The following is a 21,157-nucleotide window of genomic DNA, read 5'->3' as shown; positions in this document are numbered from 1 at the left end:
TTCTCTTTCAAGTGGTAGCTCCTCATGGGCCAGTTCAGTGATAAATTTGTTAAATATTAAAGTAATGCTGAATTTTTGAGAAAGGTGAACATAAGGTAAGCTGCTTTGTGATTATTCAGTAAAATAGTTGTGTACCTTAATACATTCTTGTTACCATGGTGTTGGAGCTAGGAAAACACGTGGCAGTTCTACTACTGCTACCATATTCAACTAAAACCATTAGAAACAAAATCTTGAGTTACTATACTGAAAAAATGAAAATAGTATAATTATTTTCAGCTATGCAGAACAAAGGTTTGAAAGTAGTCAAAATTACCCAGTTAGATACTTGAAATGCACTTAAAAATTAATGCGAACATTTTCATAGTAAAGCAGGTTTAGAACTTCAAGTATTTAGCATGTATGTGTGGTAAATTAAAAAATGTAACATGATCTAATGACGAGAAAGGTTTCCTATCCCTCTTTTTGAATATTTAAAATATACAATGATAACATAGACATGTTTAGAACTTCACTTAGATGGTGCTTTCCCTGCACTGAGTTGCTCTCTTTCATGGGCACCGACAGTATAAAATATGCTGCCTAGTGTTTATACTTACTGCTGCTATTCAAGTACCTATAATAGGATATGTGCCTTTGCAAGTGGAGGATGCGGTAACAACTCTTTAAAACAATTAAAATACACTTTTTAGTTACAGATCTCTATTATATAAAACAATTTGATGCATCTGGAAAGTTGTTTTAGTTATGGCCTATCTAAAATAAACAATATGGAAAGGAAAGCAAAATGGTAAGAATAATAAATAAAGGGCTACATTCAACAAGCATCATGTACAGGCTTGGTTTTTATTGACAGTTATAGACTGTCACAGCATTATTTGAGAGACTGTGACAGATGTGATGGCCACATTTAGTTAGCCAAATGACGTATTGTACAGATCTAAGGTTTACAAATGAACTGCTGCATACCTGTGACATTCCAGAGGATTTGCCCATTTAATATATACAGTAGTTGTATTTAACTGGCAAAAACTTTATACAACAATGAATATTTATTTCCAATAAGAAAATTGTTTTTCACGCTCTGTACCAAGGCAATCAGATGGACTTGCTGAATGAAACCTTGTGCTTAAATTCCACTGAACAGACTAATCACAAAAATCTAAAATAAAAATGGTGTAGTGAAAAAAATCTAATGAGGAAAAAAGAGAAAAAATGCGGCCTGACTTATACTAGGGGTAATACTGAACTTTTAAAGATCAGTTCAGATCCCCCAGAATTTGAAAAATTATTAAGTAGCAATGTAAATCTCTCTGAAGTCTAACTGAAAAGAGGGAATAAAACAATCACTCTAGAATGTCATTTCTTTAAAGCAAGGGTTATAAGGAAGAACAGCTCGATGTATTCAGGCCGATAATTTTCTCTGCTAACAAACACAACTATGGGCATGCACAGAAACTAAGCATGCAGGGTCTAATAAGAAATAATTACATCCTCACCTAAAACAGCAGTTGGTACAAGTGGATCATTGGGCACTGCGGAAAAATAAACCTAATGAGGAAAACTATTTACCTTACAAATCTGGAACAGTCTTTGGACCACAAAATAGAAATGACTCAAAGCAAATATAATTAATGCACTGTAGTAAGATGCCAGAATGGCTTATTATTGCCTATAGCAGTAGAAAACCTAAATACAAAAATACAGCATTATTTGAAATACAATATACCAGACACACTATATAATAGTATTTAACCATACCTTGACAAAAAAAATAAAAAAACTAAAGATTTACAAATTTGTCCCAGACTCCTTTTTTAAGAAAATAAAAATCAGAAATGCATTATTTTTAATGAATTCATTTTCTGTTAGTTATGATAGAGAATGATCTTTATGCACACACCTCAATTACGCCCTCTAGCAAGAGGTGGGGAAGAAAGACTAAGTTACATCTCTTTTCTTCATTTTAAGACACAGCACAGTTCTTTGATTACCAATCTTGTTGAAACAAAAAATTATTTCATGGTGTTTGATTTCTGACCATGTATTAGTGTCCATTAAGTGATGTTCTGGATATTTGCCTCCTTTCTTCCACCACAAACTCAAGTTTTTCTAGCCATTTCCTAAAACAGGCCATTGGAATGCTGAACACCTTGAAGATTTCTTAGCTATGGTTGTCATTTATTTACATCCACTAAGTTGTGTAACTCGTTCAGAGTCACAACCAGTCCTGCAATAGATTCACTCGGAAGCACACCTGTTCTCTGCCAATTAGGTTTAGATGGAGAGACAGATCTAGATGGCACAGTTTTAAAAACAACAAGCAAATAACTTTATCACAAACACAACTGCAGTTACAGTACTTGTTAATGGTGGTTTAAAATCAGCAAAACAAGCAGATTTCTCTATAGAATTTAAAAAGAGGTCTACTACTTTTCCCTGTATAAATAAGCATGTAAATTAATGGGTTGGCGGTAAGAGTTCAAAAAAAAAAAAAAAAAAAAGACAGCAGAGTGCATTCTGAAGACTGCTCTTTTCTGTACTAATGAAAAAAAGAAATGAGGGCTTCAAAGACTTTCTAAATCTATGAATTTTAGGAACTGTTAACATTTTAAAACATTTAATACCAATGCAATAACTGTATTTTTAAATACTTGTGAAACTGTTTATCCAAAATAAATTACAAATCACAGGGACACAGTACATTTATTTTAGTATTTCTAAAACTGGAACACTTGAGATTTGCTTAGAATTGCACAGTGAATGAATATTGGAGAATGGACAGAAACTGAGATCACACTGCCTTTTTAAAGCTTTAGTTTCATCAAAAACAATGAAGCCATAATAAGATGGAAATTTTTTATAAAAACTCTCAATGTGCTTTCTTGTGGAAGCGTAATTTTTTTTTTTGGCAGTTTTCATTTGCCAAGGAACAAATAGAAAGTAGGTAGTGAGATATATATATATACATATATTTTTTTTTTTTTTAACTTTCTAGAGAGAAACAACCCTTAATGATAATTTAGCTAAAACCCTCATGGCCAAGAAGAGCGTATAATGCTTACATCTTTGCCATTCAATCAAGAAAAACTTATTAAAGATAAAACAGAATTATGTAAATATCATTATTTCAATATAATTTTATTATATTGTCTTTAACCCTCACAAGTACAACGAAAAGTATGTGTTGCTAGTTCCGGTGGTATAGTGACATTTTTTAAGAAAAGCAAGTGACCAGCAAGGGAACAGAAGTCATTTCTTTTAAAATCATACCCCTGGCAGATTGCTTTCTTATTAACTTGCCTTTTAACTTTTCACTTATTTTGCACCTTTGTAGTTCCTTATTTTTAATACTGGCATTAAGTTGTTTTCTTTTTTTTTTTATATACTTACAAGAAATTATACTGTCATGAGAACATTTACATGATGGAAACCATGAGACCAGTATGCATTCTTTAGTAATGGATACTCTGGGTCTCAGGAGAGACTGAACTGACTGCAAAGAACCACTTATCTAAAGTGTAAGTAAAGGAATAGTCAGTGTGCATATGTTTGCTAATAAAAAAGATTAAATATATTCAGCTACATACAAGGGTAAGTATTACACTGGGTATGTCACTGTCAGACTAAATTATGACATGCCCTTCAAAATACTAACACCAAATATTCAAATTTTAAAATGTAAAGCCATTTTAGATTTTTTTATTCAGTTATAATAATAATGGGTTTGTCCAGTTTGACAGGATCATTAATAATGCATCTACTGTTCTACTCAACAGTACAACATTTTTGAAAGAATTTTTATTCCAGGCCAGTACACAACTGAATCTCATCCAATAACAGATATAGCTCCTGTGTAAGAGGACTAAAATCAACAAAATTAAGTGTTTATCTTAATAATAACTAGAATGTTAAAATCCACATTTACATGTATGTCAAAAAGAAATATCCCAGACTACTACCTGGAAAAGGCAGGGCTACTGACCTAAGATCTCACTGTACAAATAATTCTCTGGTATAACCTGCAGTATTTCATTTATAAATCAAAGTCAGAAGACTGTATTACGTATATTAAACCCAAGTACTTTTTAAGCTATTATTAATTAAGAAAACAATCCAAAAATGTACTTACATCTATTGCTAAAATTATGAGAATCCATGAAAGTGATAGACAAGGGATCTTCAGCATGCAAGGTACTCTGATCAGCATAACTTCTGTCCATTGCATTGACCATGTGAGTCATCTCTTGGCGAGTATTTCCTATTGCATCCTTCCGCTTCTTGGCAAGTTTGCTAAGATTAAACAAGTGAACACACATTTCTTTTAAGAAAACCTTGGGACAATTTTTAAACTGAAACATTTTCAGACATCTAGAGTCCACCACCCAATACCAACTAAAATTCATTTCACAATGGCTCCTCCAGAACAGGAATTGGAAAAATCTATGCCACTTTTTTTTTTTTTTTTTTTAAGTCAGAATCAGTGGAAAATTAAACTGCATTTAGCATATATTTCTGCAGCACTACAAAATACGGCAGGGACAAAAAAAAGTTGCTGTCAAACTAACTACATGCTAACACGAATTCAGTACGTGATCTGATGTGCCCCTCTTTGGTCTCCGATAAGCACATGAAACAGTTACTTTGTTATTTCATGCTTTTGAACAGTCCATGTCAAACTTTTTGACTCATTGATAACACTGGTCAACAAGCATTTTGCTACTGGGATCCTTTCACATGTTCTTTAACAAATTTCACTTGCTGACTGCAAATCTGAAAATCGTTTTCGTCCAGCACGTCCCATTTTTTAGTTAAGATCCAGGTCTTGGACAACTATGGTGACTGGACAGTAAAGATTTATAACCATTTTGATAAATACAGGTAATTCTACTAGGGATGCCACACACTACTAACAGCTGTGAGTTGTTTTCATTATTAATTTTATTTAAAAATAATTCATTTTTAATTAGCGGAAAAAATATTTGTTACTGATTACCAAGTCTTATATGACTGTTAAGCATAATGATACAACTCAGACTTGATGCTGCAGTAGGTAGTTGGTCATACTGTTTCCTTAACATAACATTGCATTTCAGGACATTTTATTCATTAGATTCACCATTACTTTGAAAATGTTTTCAATGCGATGGGCAGAAATGTTTCTGCGTTTCAGCATTTAAAAAATAAGTTTGGTCTCGAGAAAAGTGAAGTCAAAACTAAGGAAGGCGTTTTTGTTGGTCAAGAAATCAATGCTTGACGATGAGTTCAAAAGGGAACTGAAGCCAACTGAATGAGCAGCGAGGGAAGCATTTGTGTAGGTTGTCCAGAGTTTTCTTGCCAGTCACAGAGCAGAGAGTTATGCTGAGCTTGTGGAGAACATGCTGGTATCGTCTTCTGGTTTGTTTTCAGAATAAACACATCAAAACAATTTTGGTGGGACAGAGTTCAAACTCCAGATATTGTCTTGATATACAGTATTGATATTCAAACGTGTCAAAACATCAATAACTGTGGGTGGCGGGCGCCCTGCCTAGGATTTGTTTTGTGCCTTGTGCCCTTTGTTGGCTGGGATTGGCTCCAGTAGACTCCCATGACCCTGTAGTTAGGATATAGCGGTTTGGATAATGGATGAATGGAAAACATCAATGATTTGTATCTCAAAAATCTGACTTGCTAGCTTAATTCCGATTTCACATGTGAAATCAGTGTAAAAAAAACTGGTCGGAAGTTCCCAGTAGCAAACAAAAAATATTTTTTGTAGACCTGTGTAATGTAACAGCTTCACACTATTTTAGTTTTTCTGAATGCACCACACTAAAGTTGACTGCAGAAAATATTTGATTACCACAAGCAGAAATGCTGTATGATACATTTGTCTTCCACTGTGTTCAGGATAATGCAATTGCTGGAGAACCATTATGATGGCATGGTACAAAGCTGGCAAAATATGTTTTATATATAGTACATCAAAATAGCTCAAATTATATTCTTGTGAAAAATATAAGGCCTTCTAACCATATTGGTAACAGAAGATTCAGTGAAAGTGTACAACAGATCAACTAACACACATAAACATGTTAATTAGGCAAAGATGTCAATTCTTCTCTAAACAGTGATACACTATGTGTTGCTATTTTATTAGTTACTGGGGCACAGGTTAATGTGCATACTGCTTACTTATAATGTATAGGCTGCTTTGGATGAACAAGCATTATTCAAATAAATCAAAGATGCTGTTTTCTGAATTATATGTACACAATTTGAGCACTGTGTAATTAAACTGGTATATTTCTATCACAATGTGTCACCTGCAGATCATACACAACCATATAATACACACAGTATATAAATAGATAATAAATATAACAATACATATATTTATTATGAACAGGTGTGTACTGTAAGGAAGTAATGTCACTTTAGCCAGGAAAGCAGAATGAATAGTTTATAATCTGAACTGTGCTTAAAATGAAAAGCAAGCCAAACAGATGGTGGTTTCAGCAGGAGCTAAAGTGAAATTGTGCTCTTTCATGCTATGATGTTATGGAACTAATTATCTGTTAGACAAAGTAAATTTCCAGACAAGTGGAAATTATTCCAACAGCAAACAAACACAAAACAGCATTAGAACATTTTCACTTCTAAGAAAAAATGTGATTTCAAAGTGCCATAGTAAATATATGAAGAAACATAAAAAGAAAATTACACTATAGAAAATGCATAAACAAGAAAATATCAAACCGTGCCTTGCAAAAATATTCACCCCGACACAAATATTTTGGATACGCATGACAATTACATTAAAGCTGTTCAGTGTCTTGGGAAGAAGAACCCTGTTTTTGTTAACAGAATCCTCACAGGTGGCGCAGTGGTAGTGCTGCTGCTTTGCAGTAAGGAGACTGGAAGATTGTGGGTTCGTTTCCCGGTTCCTCCCAGAGTGGATAGCGCTTTAAGTACTGAGAAAAGCGCTATATAAATGTAATGAATTAATTAATATTATTATTAGAATGTTGTCTGCACTCACTTGAGGACAGCAGGGACTTCATTAACAAACACATAAGACAAAAATTTTGCAAGTTTGGTAGGTTTCTGCACAGAGAGCCCAGTTACGTGGCCATATAAACACTAAACAAGGGAAAAATTAAGGACTTTGTAGTCTGCATAAGTCTGCTGCACAGTTTGCCTGCTTAGCTTCTCAAAAACGCTTTTAGCAGCCAGAAGTGGAAGTGTCCACAAAAATCAACTTCCTAAGGTAAAAGCTTGGGCAATTGTATTACTTCGTCTTCTGTCTGAAAAAAACCTGTCAAAATATTTCAGAAATTGCTATGTCTATGTTGATTAACTGAACAAGCACTGCCAAGTTCAACAGCACAATTTCAGGAGTAGTAGCATGTTAAAAGTTGTGTGGGTTATGTAGTTTGAGTACTTTTTATAGTAACAGGCAACCTGATACAATAAGTAAAAATACCTGTATTATTATTGCAGCAGCACTGAGTGTAAGGCAAGAAGCACACATACTGGATCATTTGCAGGGCTCAATAGCACAGCCAAGCAGAAAAGTGTGTGCCGTGTGCAATCTGGAAACAGAACATTATTAATAAAGTGCTAGCTTAGTTTACATCCAGCTATTTGCTATAGATATGTTGAAACAGTGCGATCGGGTTATGCAGTGGCCAATGTCCATACCACAACTCACCATGTCCTCAGGTCGAGGTGTAAAAAGGGTATGGATGTTATTTACTTTATAGCAAATACTGTAACAGCATAATAAACTGAGTCTCTCTAACCTGTTTTTAAAGCTAATGGCTAAGCTGTCCCAATATCACATCTAAATTTTTCTGAAAGGTTGTCAAGGTTTCTGCTTCAACTACATGTCTTGGTTGTTTGTTCCACATGAAGGACAAAATTATTTTTATACAACAGAAGAAAATTATCACAGGCTTCATTCTTGGTTATGGGATCATCATGACTGATGATGAGATTTAACTGTTATTTGCGCAGCTTAATGACATTGGAGTATTTTGACAAAGGAGAACTCCAGAAGATCACCTACATAAGTTAAATAAATAAAGGTCTCTTCCTTAAGTGACATGCTCACCTTATCCTAGTTACGTATGTGCATGTTAAAACAAACTAATTGAATCCAAGTTGATCTCTCATTAGGACATAATGCAATTTTGAACGACTTACTATAAATTATTTGGGGTTTCTTTAGTTTTATTCTTATCTACATGTTGCGTGGGTATAGGGGGCAGAGCTGCACTCGGAAACACCAGACGTAAGGCAGGAACCAGCCCAGCATGTGGTGCTAAACCATTGCTGGGCTTATTCACACACCCATTCCTCTACTCCAAGAGTTCCCAAAGTGGTCGATTTGAACTTTCTAGGGGTCGACAGCAAAAATAGACCCTCTTACTACTGCTATTTGTTTGTTACTTCAAAATATCTATAATTCCAATAGGTACCTAAATTAAGAAGTAAAATAATAAAAAAACACTTTTTTGATATAAACACATTACATACCAAACTTGCGAATGAAAAGGTAAAATGTGTCATTAAAAGAGTCACACGTAAGAATGCATGAAATACATGTAGCATAAACATGTCTGTGCATTGTCTTAACGAACGTATCAAAGCAAGTGCAGACATGAAAAACCGTTGCATGTGACTAGGGGGTCAACGGTTTTAAAAGTTTTTGGTAAAGGGGTCTGCGGCCGAAAAAAGTTTGGGAACTCCTGCTCTACTCTTTACTGCCTAAGGAAGGGCTACCTATAGATTTTTTCTTTCACTACCCCAAACATTTTACCTTTAAACACCTCCCCTCTCTCTCTCTATATATTATATATATATATATATATATATATATATATATATATATATATATATATATATTGCTCAAAAGAATTAAAGGAACACTTTTAATCAGAGTATAGCATAAAGTCAATGAAACTTATGGGATATTAATCTGGTCAGTTAAGTAGCAGAGGGGGTTGTTAATCAGTTTCAACTGCTGTGGTGTTAATGAAATTAACAACAGATGCACTAGAGGGGCAACAATGAGATGACCCCAAAACAGGAATGGTTTAACAGGTGGAGGCCACTGACATTTTTCCCTCCTCATCTTTTCTGACTGTTTCTTCACTAGTTTTGCATTTGGCTACAGTCAGTGTCACTACTGGTAGCGAGGTGATACCTGGACCCTACAGAGGTTGCACAGGTAGTCCAACTTCTCCAGGATGGCACATCAATACGTGTCATTGCCAGAAGGTTTGCTGTGTCTCCCTGCACAGTCTCAAGGGCATGGAGGAGATTCTAGGAGACAAGCAGTTACTCTAGGAGAGCTGGAGAGGGCCATAGAAGGTCCATAACCCATCAGCAGGGTTGGGCAAGGAGGAACAGGATGGGCACTGCCAGAGCCCTACAAAATGACCTCCAGCAGGCCACTGGTGTGAATGTCTCTGACCAAACAATCAGAAACAGACTTCATGAGGGTTGCCTGAGGGCCAAATGTCTACTGCGCCCTGTGCTCACTGCACAGCACCGGGAGCTCAATTGGCATTTGCCATAGAATACCAGAATTGGCAGGTCCACCACTGGCATCCTGTGCTTTTCACAGATGAGAGCAGGTTCACCCTGAGTATATGTGAAAGACGTGAAAGGGTCAGGAGAAGCCGTGGAGAATATTATGCTGCCTGTAACATCGTTTAGCATGACTGGTTTGGTGGTGGGTCAGTGATGATCTTGGAGGCATATCCATGGAGCGACTCACAGACCTCTACAGGCTAGACAACGGCATCTTGACTGCCATTAGGTATCAGGATGAAATCCTTGGACCCATTGTCAGACCCTACACTGGTGCAGTAGGTCCTGGTTTCCTCTAATGCACGACAATGCCCGGCCTCATGTGGCAAGAGTATGCAGGCAGTACCTGGAGGATGAAGGAATTGAAACAATTGAATGGCCTTCACGATCCCCTGACTTAAACCCAATAGAACATCTGTGGGACATTATGTTTGGTCCATTAGGCACCGCCAGGTTGCTCCTCAGACTGTACAACAGCTCAGGGATGCCCTCATACAGATCTGGGAGGAAATGCCACAAGACACCATCCGTCGTCTCATTAGGAGCATGCCCGGCGTTGTCAAGCATGCATACAAGCTCGTGGGGCCACACAAGATACTGAAAAGCATTTTGAGTAGCAGAAATTAAGTTTTTGAAAAAATGGACTAGCCTGCCACATCTTCATTTCACTCTGATTTTAGGGTGTCTACACAATTGAGCCCTCTGTAGGCAGAAAACTTTTATTTCCATTAAAAGACTTGGCATCCTTTTGTTCCTAAGACATTGCCCTGTCGTTATTTGTATAGATATCCAACTTCATATTGAGATCTGATGTATCTAATGTGTTTCTTTAAAGTGTTCCTTTAATTTTTGTGAGCAGTGTATATATATATATATATATATATATATATATATATATATATATATATATATACACACACACACACAAACATACATACATACATACATACATAGATAGATAGATACACCTACATACAGGGTGAGGCAGAAAGGACAGACATTTTTTACAAAATCACAAAATTGTTAATTTTTTCTTACAAAGAAATTTATTGAAAGATTTTAGTTCATATTGAAATAGCATTTGACAATTTGTGGGGATGGAAATGCAGGTCTAAATTCAAAATACACCTTACCAAATGATTACCGAGGCCAAGTTCAGAATGCTTCTGAGCAGATCGACTTGGACTGCGCAGCAGGGCTAGTTGTACTTTTTCCACACATTACGTACATACCGGCGGTCTTTTGTTCATTAGTGCACCTCATGTACAAATAGCTTTAACCCAACGTAGGATAGTGTTAGGAGCGGGAACAGCTTTATTTCTGTGGATATTGAAACGGCAACGAAACTCACGCTGAACTGCAGTAATAGATTGGTTGTTCTTGACAAAACAGTCGTATGCAAAAACGCGGTGTTCTATTGTCCACGGCTTCAACTAAAAAGAAAATGCTAAGACTGTGAGCCTAACGCCACCTACCGCACATCTGTCACTCCACCTAGTGGCGAGTTCTAGGCAATTCAAAGACGTCCGTGCTTTTTGCCTCACCCTGTGTGTGTGTGTGTATATATTTATGACGAACAAACTAGAATATAATGCAAAATGTTAGGAGTCACTTTGAGCTGCATTATTTGTATGAAAATGTGCTATATAAATAAATGTTTTTGTTGTTGTTGTCAGTATGATGGTGACAGACTTCGATGAATTTTGACCAGATCCAGTCTATGCCTGGTTTGACCAAAACATCATGAAAACATATGCAGAATTATTATTATCATTACTTGATATTATTCAGAAAGCCAATATTAATATTCAGAAAAAAAAACTTTGAGGAATAATCAGTCAAAGCTCTCATGTGGTTAACTTGCAGCCAAGTTGTGACAATGCATCATTCACCTGTCTTTATAAAGCTAGCAGGACCTTGGCTTCAACTATACAACCTTAGTAACCTAATTAAATCCAGTCACTATAAATCCCCATTTTAATACTATAGGGTTTAGCCCACCCAAGAACAGTGAATGTAAAAAGAATTCTCCACTATTTTCTGTATTATCAATATAATCTATAACACAATTAGTCTAAAAACACCACAAACAAATTTTCTTTGACCTTTTTCTTTATCATTTAATAACTTAGCAGCTGCAACAATGATAGCCTCAAAGCTTGCTGGTACATTAATGTACAAGGTTTTGTTCAAATATCATTATACATTCTTCTATATCTATTTTATACTTTCTTTTGAGAGGCCTACACGTCCTTGAAAACCAACCTTCCATAATGCTTGCTACTATCAGAGTTTTGTGTAAGTGGGTTCATCAGGAACCTCTTTGGTCTTCACACTGTTTAATGACTTACAAGTTGATCAAACAGACAAAGTGCATCTGACCTTACAGAAACTGATGTATCCAATTTAAATGGTGTATTCAGGTAAATTCCCATGACCAGACTGTTCAGATTCTAAGGTAATGGATTAAGGGTGTGCTTTTTAAAGACAAAGTCTAATGTAGTAAAGTACTTCAAAGCTGGATTTTGTTTTTTTTAAATTGTTTGATTTTATAATAAATGTGATTGTGACTCAAAAGGAAGTTTGTTTTATCATTTATACACACACACGCACACATATACAGTGCATCTGGAAAGTATTCACAGCGCATCACTTTTTCCACATTTTGTTATGTTACAGCCTTATTCCAAAATGGATTAAATTCTTTTTTTTTCCTCAGAATTCTACACACAACACTGCATAATGACAACGTGAAAAAAGTTTACTTGAGGCTTTTGAAAATTTATTAGAAATAAAAATACTGAGAAATCACATGTACATAAGTATTCACAGCCTTTGCCATGAAGCTCAAAATTGAGCTCAGGTGCATCCCGTTTCCCCTGATCATGCTTGAGATGTGTCTGCAGCTTAATTGGAGTCCACCTGTGGTAAATTCAGTTGATTGAACAGGATTTGGAAAGGCACACACCTGGTCTATTTAAGGTCCCACAGTTGACAGTTCATGTCAGAGCACAAACCAAGCATGAAGTCAAAGGAATTGTCTGCAGACCTCTGAGACAGGATTGTCTCCAGGCACAAATCTGGGCAAGGTTACAGAAAAATTTCTGCTTCTTTGTTGGTCCCAATGAGCACAGTGGCCTCCATCATCCGAAAGTGGAAGAAGTTCAAAACCACCAGGACTCTTCCTAGAGCTGGCCGGCCATCTAAACTGAGCGATCGGGGGAGAAGGGCCTTAGTCAGGGAGGTGACCAAGAACCCTATGGTCATTGTGTCAGAGCTCCAGAGGTCCTCTGTGGAGAGAGGAGAACCTTCCAGAAGGACAACCATCTCTGCAACAATCCACCAATCAGGCATGTATGGTAGAGTGGCCAGTCGGAAGCCACTCCTTAGTAAAAGGCACATGGCAGCCAGTCTGGAGTTTGCCAAAAGGCACCTGAAGGACTCTCAGACCATGAGAAACAAAATTCGCTGGTCTGATGAGACAAAGATTGAACTCTTTGTTGTGAATGCCAGGTGTCACGTTTGGAGGAAACCAGGCACCGCTCATCACCAGGCCAATACCATCCCTACAGTGAAGCATGGTGTTTGCAGCATCATGCTGTGGGGATGTTTTTCAGCAGCAGGAACTGGGAGACTAGTCAGGATAAAGGGAAAGATGACTGCAGCAATGTACAGAGACATCCTGGATGAAAACCTGCTCCAGAGCACTCTTGACGTCAGACTGGGGCGACGGTTCACCTTTCAGAAGGACAATGACCCTAAGCACACAGCCAAAATATCATAGGAGTGGCTTCAGGACAACTCTGTGAATGTCCTTGAGTGGCACAGCCAGAGCCCAGACTTGAATCAGATTGAACATCTCTGGAGAGATCTTAAAATGGCTGTGCACCGACGCTTCCCACCCAAACTGATGGAGCTTGAGGTGTGCTGCAATGAGGAATGGGGGAAACTGGCCAAGGATAGGTGTGCCAAGCTTGTGGCATCATATTCAAAAAGACTTGAGGCTGTAATTGCTGCCAAAGGTGCTTTAACAAAGTACTGAGCAAAGGCTGTGAATACTTACGTACATGTGATTTTTCACTTTTTTTTTTTATTTTTAATAAATTTGCAAAAACCTCAACTAAACGTTTTTCACGATGTCATTATGGGGTGTTTTGTGTAGAATTCTGAGGAAAAAAATGAATTTAATTCATTTTGAAATAAGACTGTAACATAACAAAATGTGGAAAAAGTGATGCACTGTGAATACTTCCCGGATGCACTGTATACAGTACATACAGTGGTACCTTGAGATACGAGTGCCCCAACGTATGAGTTTTTTGATACCCCAGCCATCACTAGGGCGATTTTTTGTCTTGAGTTACAAGCCAAAATTCGAAATATGAGCCATCAAAAGAGGTTGTCCCCGCACACTCCGAGGAACTGAAGACAGAGTAGTTGACAGAACTATAGACGCAGCAACATACGGAGGTTCTGCAGGAGATCGGCATTGCGGAGGACGTTATCACTTAAAGTGAGATAAAGGAAGTGTTTGCAATGTGGGAAAAAGTTTTGAACTTTAAAGAAAAGAAACACCCTGAAAAAGCTACAACTGATCGTGCAGCGGCACTATTTAATGACACCTGCCTAACGCTTGACTTTATTGAAAAGAAAGCGATTGTGCAGCGGCACTATTTAATGACACTTTATTGAAAAAAAGCTGATCGTGCAGCAGCGCTATTTAATGACACTTGCCTAACTCATTTCAGAAACATTCTAAAAGGGGAGGACTAAACTAAGCTCCTTGGATAGATTTCTATTGAAATGCCTTGAGAATGAAAGTGACGAAAGCATGGCAAAAAATTAAAAAAGCTAGTGAAGAAGAAAATTAAGTTAAGCAAAAGTGAAAGAAACAAACATTACAATACGCTAATCGGCTTCGCCAACATCTGATAGATTCTCTTTTATGTATTAGGTTTTATTTTGTTTGTATACAATATTTGTTTATTATAAATACATTTTTCTTATGTTGAAAACATTTAACAAAAAATTGACGTGGTTTTTTGGGGGCTTTCAATGGGGAAAACTGATTTGAGATACGAGTGTTTTGACTTATGAGCTCGGTCATAATTAAACTCGTATTTTAAGGTATCACTGTGTGTGTGTGTGTATGTATATATATATATATATATATATATATACACACACATATATATATATATATATATATATATATATACACATACATACACACACACACACACTTTCATTCTATACACACTGTATAAACTTTGTAAACGCAATGCCCATGCTGACATTTTGTTTATAAGGTTCACAATATACAGTTTTGTTTGGGACTGGAACATTTTTGCAAGACCCTTGTCTGATTGCACACACAGACAAAACACACAATTTCTATTAAAACAGAATTATAAAAGACTAACAGATCTGCTTTAATTCACTTACCTTCTTATAAATTTGTACAGAATATGTAATACAAATACTTCTATAAATACTATAAACCTTTCTGACTAACATCAAAAAGCAACTAATTGCTACATCTATGACCACATATTCATGCAAACATAGGATGACAAAAAGTCAACAAATCTCATCCAATAGGATGGTGCTCAAAAAAACATTAAAATAAAGTAAAATGCAGCATTCTTTTTTCAAAAACACAGCTTGTAACAAGTAAATAAACAGACACAAAAATAGTTGGGCTTCCAATGCATAATATCTTTAGCCGACAGGTGTGTTTTTTTGAAAAAAGGATACTGCATCTTTAAAATATTGAAAAGTAAAAGTGCTCCCATTTTCTACTTACAGGTAATATGAATAAGAATAGTAGCTCCTCCTGGCAAGCAAATCAAAGACAGTAGAATAAAGGATTATTGTTGAATGCAAGGTGTGAAGCAGATATATCAACAAGGCAGAAAACGTGAATTAAAAATTGGTCACCATTCTCTGTTTGTGGTTAGCATTTCAATTTGCCCACGTATTTATTTATTTTACATTGCATGCAGTTTGACTATTTTTTGAAAAGGACTGTGCAGAAAAGTTATATAAGCATATTGCTAAATGTGTTTAAAATCAACAATTATTGATTTTTTTTAATCATGCATTACGCAATGTTTGTGAGCAAGACTGGCATTCTTATGTCTTGCAGCTATAGACTGCATTGGTCATTTACAGATCAATACAGAGTAAACATAACATTCTGTTACAGGGCTAAATTAAATGAGACTTGAGGAATGCTGCACATTTGTCTAATATATAACAATACAAACACTCCCCTTGGCACTGTTTATGATAAATGCTTCCGCACAAATTTTTAATGAAAAGCAATTTAGAAAGAGAGAGATCTCCCCTGGCACATTTTAAAGATGCAGTATCTTCTGTTTGAACAAATGACAATACTTATAATTTCAAAGCCCATCTCTTAAATAACAGTGAGTTTGTGCAAACATGTTGTCTACACAAGTATATAGAACATAATTTACAGATTAATAATTTTTTTTTATAATAGTAATGAATCATACATATTTTAGAGTATACAAAGAATCATAATATTCAAAAAATTATAATCTGGAACACCCTAACTAGGTATTACAGTATACTGTATTCATTTTTTACCCTGTATGATCCACATGACTTTGTATCAGGATCACAGTTTGCCAGAACAACATAGTTTAAGGTTAACTTGACACTAAGGAAGACAGTAAAAATCAATCATATAAAATAATCATGACTGTTCACTTGTAGAGGAGTGGATAGCCCCATGGAAAAATTCCCAATTAACTTTAAGCCTTAATCAATAAAAACAAAAACAAACAAAAAAAAATGATTACAATTTCATGGCACTGAATCATTAATCTTACCTTTAGAGGTTTTACAATAAACCTCCAGTATATAAATTGAACAAGCAAGATTTTGTTTAAATGTTGTTTACTTGGATATGTGAACAAGTAGCTTCAGAATGCTAGATTTAATATATTATGAATTCATAATAAAATACTGTACCACGTACTTGAATTTTTCTGATTTAACTTTTAAAGTAATTAAATATTGCAGCAAAGCTATATCATTCTGAAATATAAACAATACATTCTCATATAGCAATATAAACTATTCAAAAAAATTAAAGGAACACTTTGAAAACACATCAGATCTCAATGGTAAAAAAATCATGCTGGATATCTATACTGATATGGATGGGGTAATGTGTTAGGAATGAAAGGATGCCACATCGTTTGATGGAAATGAAAATTATCAACCTACAGAGGGCTGAATTCAAAGACATCCTGAAAACCAAAGTGAAAAAATGATGTGGCAGGCTAGTCCTTTTTGCAGAAATTTCATTGCAGCAACTCAAAATCGTACTCAGTAGTTTGTATGGCCCCCACATGCTTGTATGCATGCCTGACAACGTTGGGGCATCCTCCTAATGAGATGATGGAAGGTGTCCTGGGGGTTCTCTAGATCTAGATCAGGGCATCACTAATCTCCTGGACAGTCTGAAGTGCAACCTGGTGGCGTCAGATGGACCGAAACAATGTTCCAGAGGTGTTTTATTGGATTTAGGTCAGGTGAGCGAGGGGGCCAGTCAATGGTATGAATTATCCTCCACGAACTGCCTGCATACTCTCACCACATGGGGCTGGGCATTATCGTGCACCAGGAGGAACCCAGGACTCACTGCACTAGCATAGGGTCTGACAATGGGTCCAAGGATTTCATCCCGATACCTAATGGCAGTCAAGGTGCTGTTGTCTTGCCTGTAGAAGTCTGTGTGTCCCTCCATGGATATGCATCCTCAGACCAACACTGACCCACCACCAAACTAGTCATGTAGAACGATGGTATAGGCAGCATAACATTCTCCACAGCTTCTCCAGACCCTTTCACGTCTGTCACATGTGCTCAGGGTGAACTTGCTCTCAGTTGTGAAAAGCACAGTGTACCAGTGTTGGACCAAGCAATTCTGGTATTCTAAGGCAAATGCCAATCAAGCTCCACGGTGCAGTGAGCACAGGGCTCACTAGAGGAAATTTGGACCTCAGGCCACCCTCATGAAGTCTGTTTCTGATTGTTTGGTAAGAGACAATTACACTAGTGACCTGCTGGAGGTCATTTGGTAGCGCTCTCACAGTGCTCAACCTGTCCCTCCTTGCCCAAAGAAGCAGATACTGGTCCTTCTGATGGGGTAAGGACCCTCTATGGCCCTATCCAGCTCTCCTAGAGTAACTGCCTGTCTCCTGGAATCTCATCCATGCCCTTGAGACTTTGCTGGGAGACACAGCAAAACATCTGGCAATGGCAAGTATTGATGTTGAAGTTGGACTACCTGTGCAACCTCTGTAGGGTCCAGGTATTGCCTCATGCTGCCAGTACTGACACTATCCGTAGCCAAAAGCAAAACCGGTGAAAAAAACTGTCAGAAAAGATGGAGGGAAAAATGTCAGTGGCCTCCACCTGTTAAACCATTCCTGTTTTGTGGGTCATCTCATTGCATCTATTGTTAATTTCATTAACACCAAAGCAGCTGAAACTGATTAACAACCCCCTCTGCTACTTACCTGACCAGATCAATATGCCAAACGTTTCACTGACTTGATGCTATACTCTGATTAAAAAGTGTTCCTTTATTTTTTTTTTAAGCAGTATATTTATCTTACAGCAATCTCATTATAACAAAACAAAAAAACAAAATTAAGGCTAGCGTGATAATTATAACTGACATCTTGCATAATTTTTTTTTTTTTGGATTCAATTTACTTAAAATGTATAGCTCAGCTGCTTCAAGTATAGTTGTTTCTTCTCACTTTTTGGCCCATTTTCATCATAAGCAATTAAACATTAACTTGACTATTATCCACGATCCCTTACAATATTTTACTTCAGATCAAGCAAGAAGCTGTACATATGCATTCACTTTTGTCTGATACTCATGCAGAAAAAAGCCGACCAAATGCAAATACCATATACAAATATATCTGAATCTCTACTATAATAATTTGGCTGGTTTGTGAGAAAATTTAGTTTGTTCTTGATTTCCTTTTCTTCCATTTACTTTAGTTGAAACCTGTAACACAGTTTTTCTACAACTGGTTCACATAATTGGTCAGTAATAAAAATGTAATAAGTTTTTTGACTTCTTTACCAATAGGAACCCCATCAAGAATGTGCATGCATGATACTTATCTTGTATTAACATAGCTATTTTGCAGCATATTAACACCCGATTGCTTTAAAAGGTAACTGCAGTACTTTTCGTATTAACATCATTATTTTGAGGCACATTGACACCCCATTGCGGTACTTTCAAGTCTAAGTTATTTTTTCACAATCACAGTGTACATTAATTTGTCATAGAAAAGTGTGCTCTAAAGTGAAGCATTTTTTATAAATTTAAAAAAATGCAGTCCCTGTGGTTGCATTCTAAAATGAGCTCCAAGGGGCACAAATTCAAACACAAAAGCCTTAAAACTTACTAAATATGTCAGTTTTTGAAGTCAAGAATGTTCTCAAGCAATGATCAGCATCTTTAGATAGCACAAATGCCTTAAAACAGCATACTTGTGTTGTTTCGGAGAAAAAATGAATATTTGCCATTTTAAAAGAAGTCTGGAAGTGCTCTTCATATCCACTGCAACCTTTTGTTCCTAGGGGTATGATTTCTTAATCTCATGAATGCTGCAATTGTTATTTTGAGCGTTTCCTGCAGTTAGAGCAAAATTATTTCCTGTACATAAAAACACCACTTATGACTGTTGCTTTTAACAGACAAGTGAAACTTACTTCAGGAAAAGTGTGCCAGGAAATTTGGGATAAAATGTATTACTTTTAGTATCCTATCATTGTCATACACATACCTTAGAAGCACTAAAGCCATGTTTTCTGAAATCACAACTTTTGCAGTCTTAGAGCGCATAGTTTGAAGGCTTTGTTCTACATTTGGACTGGTGTCCTTTGGACGCCAATTAAAACTACAAACACAGGCAACATCTTTTAAAATTTCTAAAAAAAAAAACAAAACATGCTGCACATTAGAACAGTTTCTCAAGGCAAATTAATGTACAACATGGTTGTGTAAAATTTACTTTGACTCGAAAAACACTAAACTAATCCTTCAAGTGGTCATGGGAAGGTATATTTAAAGGAAAAGTCATACTGTGACTTAAAACATCCAAACTGACATGACCCAATTCATTTCTAGACTATGTATTTTAAAATAATAAATGTGTATCTATTAATGACAATGTTTGTTTAACCAAGTCAAGGAAGGAATCTGGAAAAAAAATGAAACTGCACTTAATATTTAATAATACACACACATATATGTGAGATTTCGTCCTCTAGTCTAACTCCTGCCATTGTGTCTTCATTGTTGAGCTGACAGGCCCTTGGGAGGATGCCATTGATGAGGTATATGTAAGAAAAAACCACATGGAATGACAATCTTGCAGCTGAGGCAGAGGAGCAAAACTTGAAGGTGCAGGTGCATCTGGTATTGGTGGTCTGCAGATGTTTTGTAGCCATTTCCACCAAAAGGCTGCTGAAAGAAGTGGGCATCAGAGGGCAGGCCCAGTAGAAGGCAATTAAGGAACTGGCCACTGTCGCTTCAAAGAAGCAGTCACTGGCTGTGGCTGAAGTGCAAGGAGACAATATGGGCTGCCAAATGATCACTTAGTAACCATGCAACACACACCCAGGTCTGATCAACCTGTGATAGGCCTGCCTCGACCTCGGGTGCCTTATGGTAAAACATTGAAACACCCTATAACGTCAGTATTCAAACTGATAATGTGTTGTTCTTGGGGAAATAACAATGAGGGGTCATCATCAATATGACTCCAACAAAGAAGACATCTCCAATCCCTCTCAAGGCAAGTGCTGTGCTGAACTGTGAGGGATTTTAACACCTAGTCTTATTAAACAAAATGTCCAATTTATATACTCACACACACAGATATCTACATCAGTTATCTTTAAACAGTGACAGACAGAAAGCCCATACAATTCAGGGTAGTACATGTCTAGTTACTTTATGTTGCTTCCTTAGTGCCATTCATGAGGACAGAAATACCTATTTGGATAATATAGCTTTAATCACAAACTTCAAAAAGCAGCTTTTTTTCAAAAATAAAGCTGCATGCACATAAAAACAGAGGAATTGGATGACTCAACAAGTGTTGTAAAGATAAAATGAGAATGTATATACTCAATAGGTTAAAGATGAGAAAACTTAACTCTCAAATGATGCTGCTGCCCTATTGTCAAGCAAAAAGCTTTTTGATAACAATGGGAGCTAGTAATAACTATTCTAAATCCACAGAAAAAAAGTTTGTTTCCATAAAGGAGGAGGAGGTTGGGAATACGTGGTAATTACGGTGTGTTGGTGCACCCACCCCACAACGAACCACCATAATTGACCATAATTTGTTCCAAAACTGGTTGTAAACCGAATTGGTCGTGAACCGAAGTAATTTCCCCCATAGGATTGTATGTAAATACAATTAATCCGTTCCAGAACATTGAATAACACTGAGAAAACCTTGAACAACAGAGAAAACTAACATTGCAAGAGTTTGCG

At 36.5% G+C, this 21,157-nt stretch overlaps 1 protein-coding gene across 12 annotated transcripts in view; it reads right to left on the bottom strand.

The window, feature by feature from the left end:
- Window positions 1-21,157, bottom strand: part of ptprk (protein tyrosine phosphatase receptor type K) — a 561,898-nt gene that overhangs the window by 70,076 nt on the left and 470,665 nt on the right. For 4 of the 12 annotated variants that reach the window (XM_039747480.1, XM_039747483.1, XM_039747482.1 and 1 more), the window contains exons 15-17: window positions 15,389-15,418; window positions 4,133-4,293; window positions 1,500-1,535 (exon numbers count right to left, since the gene is read on the bottom strand). In XM_039747480.1, coding sequence (XP_039603414.1) covers window positions 1,500-1,535; window positions 4,133-4,293; window positions 15,389-15,418 — 227 coding nt within the window. The remainder of the gene's footprint in view (window positions 1-1,499; window positions 1,536-4,132; window positions 4,294-15,388; window positions 15,419-21,157) is intronic. The other 8 variants (XM_039747486.1, XM_039747487.1, XM_039747488.1 and 5 more) reach the window with 3 other exon arrangements.

Source organism: Polypterus senegalus, chromosome 3 (assembly GCF_016835505.1).
Source record: "Polypterus senegalus isolate Bchr_013 chromosome 3, ASM1683550v1, whole genome shotgun sequence".
NCBI classification, from domain to species: Eukaryota; Metazoa; Chordata; class Cladistia; order Polypteriformes; family Polypteridae; genus Polypterus; species Polypterus senegalus.
Note: the sequence above shows the minus strand (reverse complement) of the source record. Positions and strands in the feature narration are given on the sequence as shown.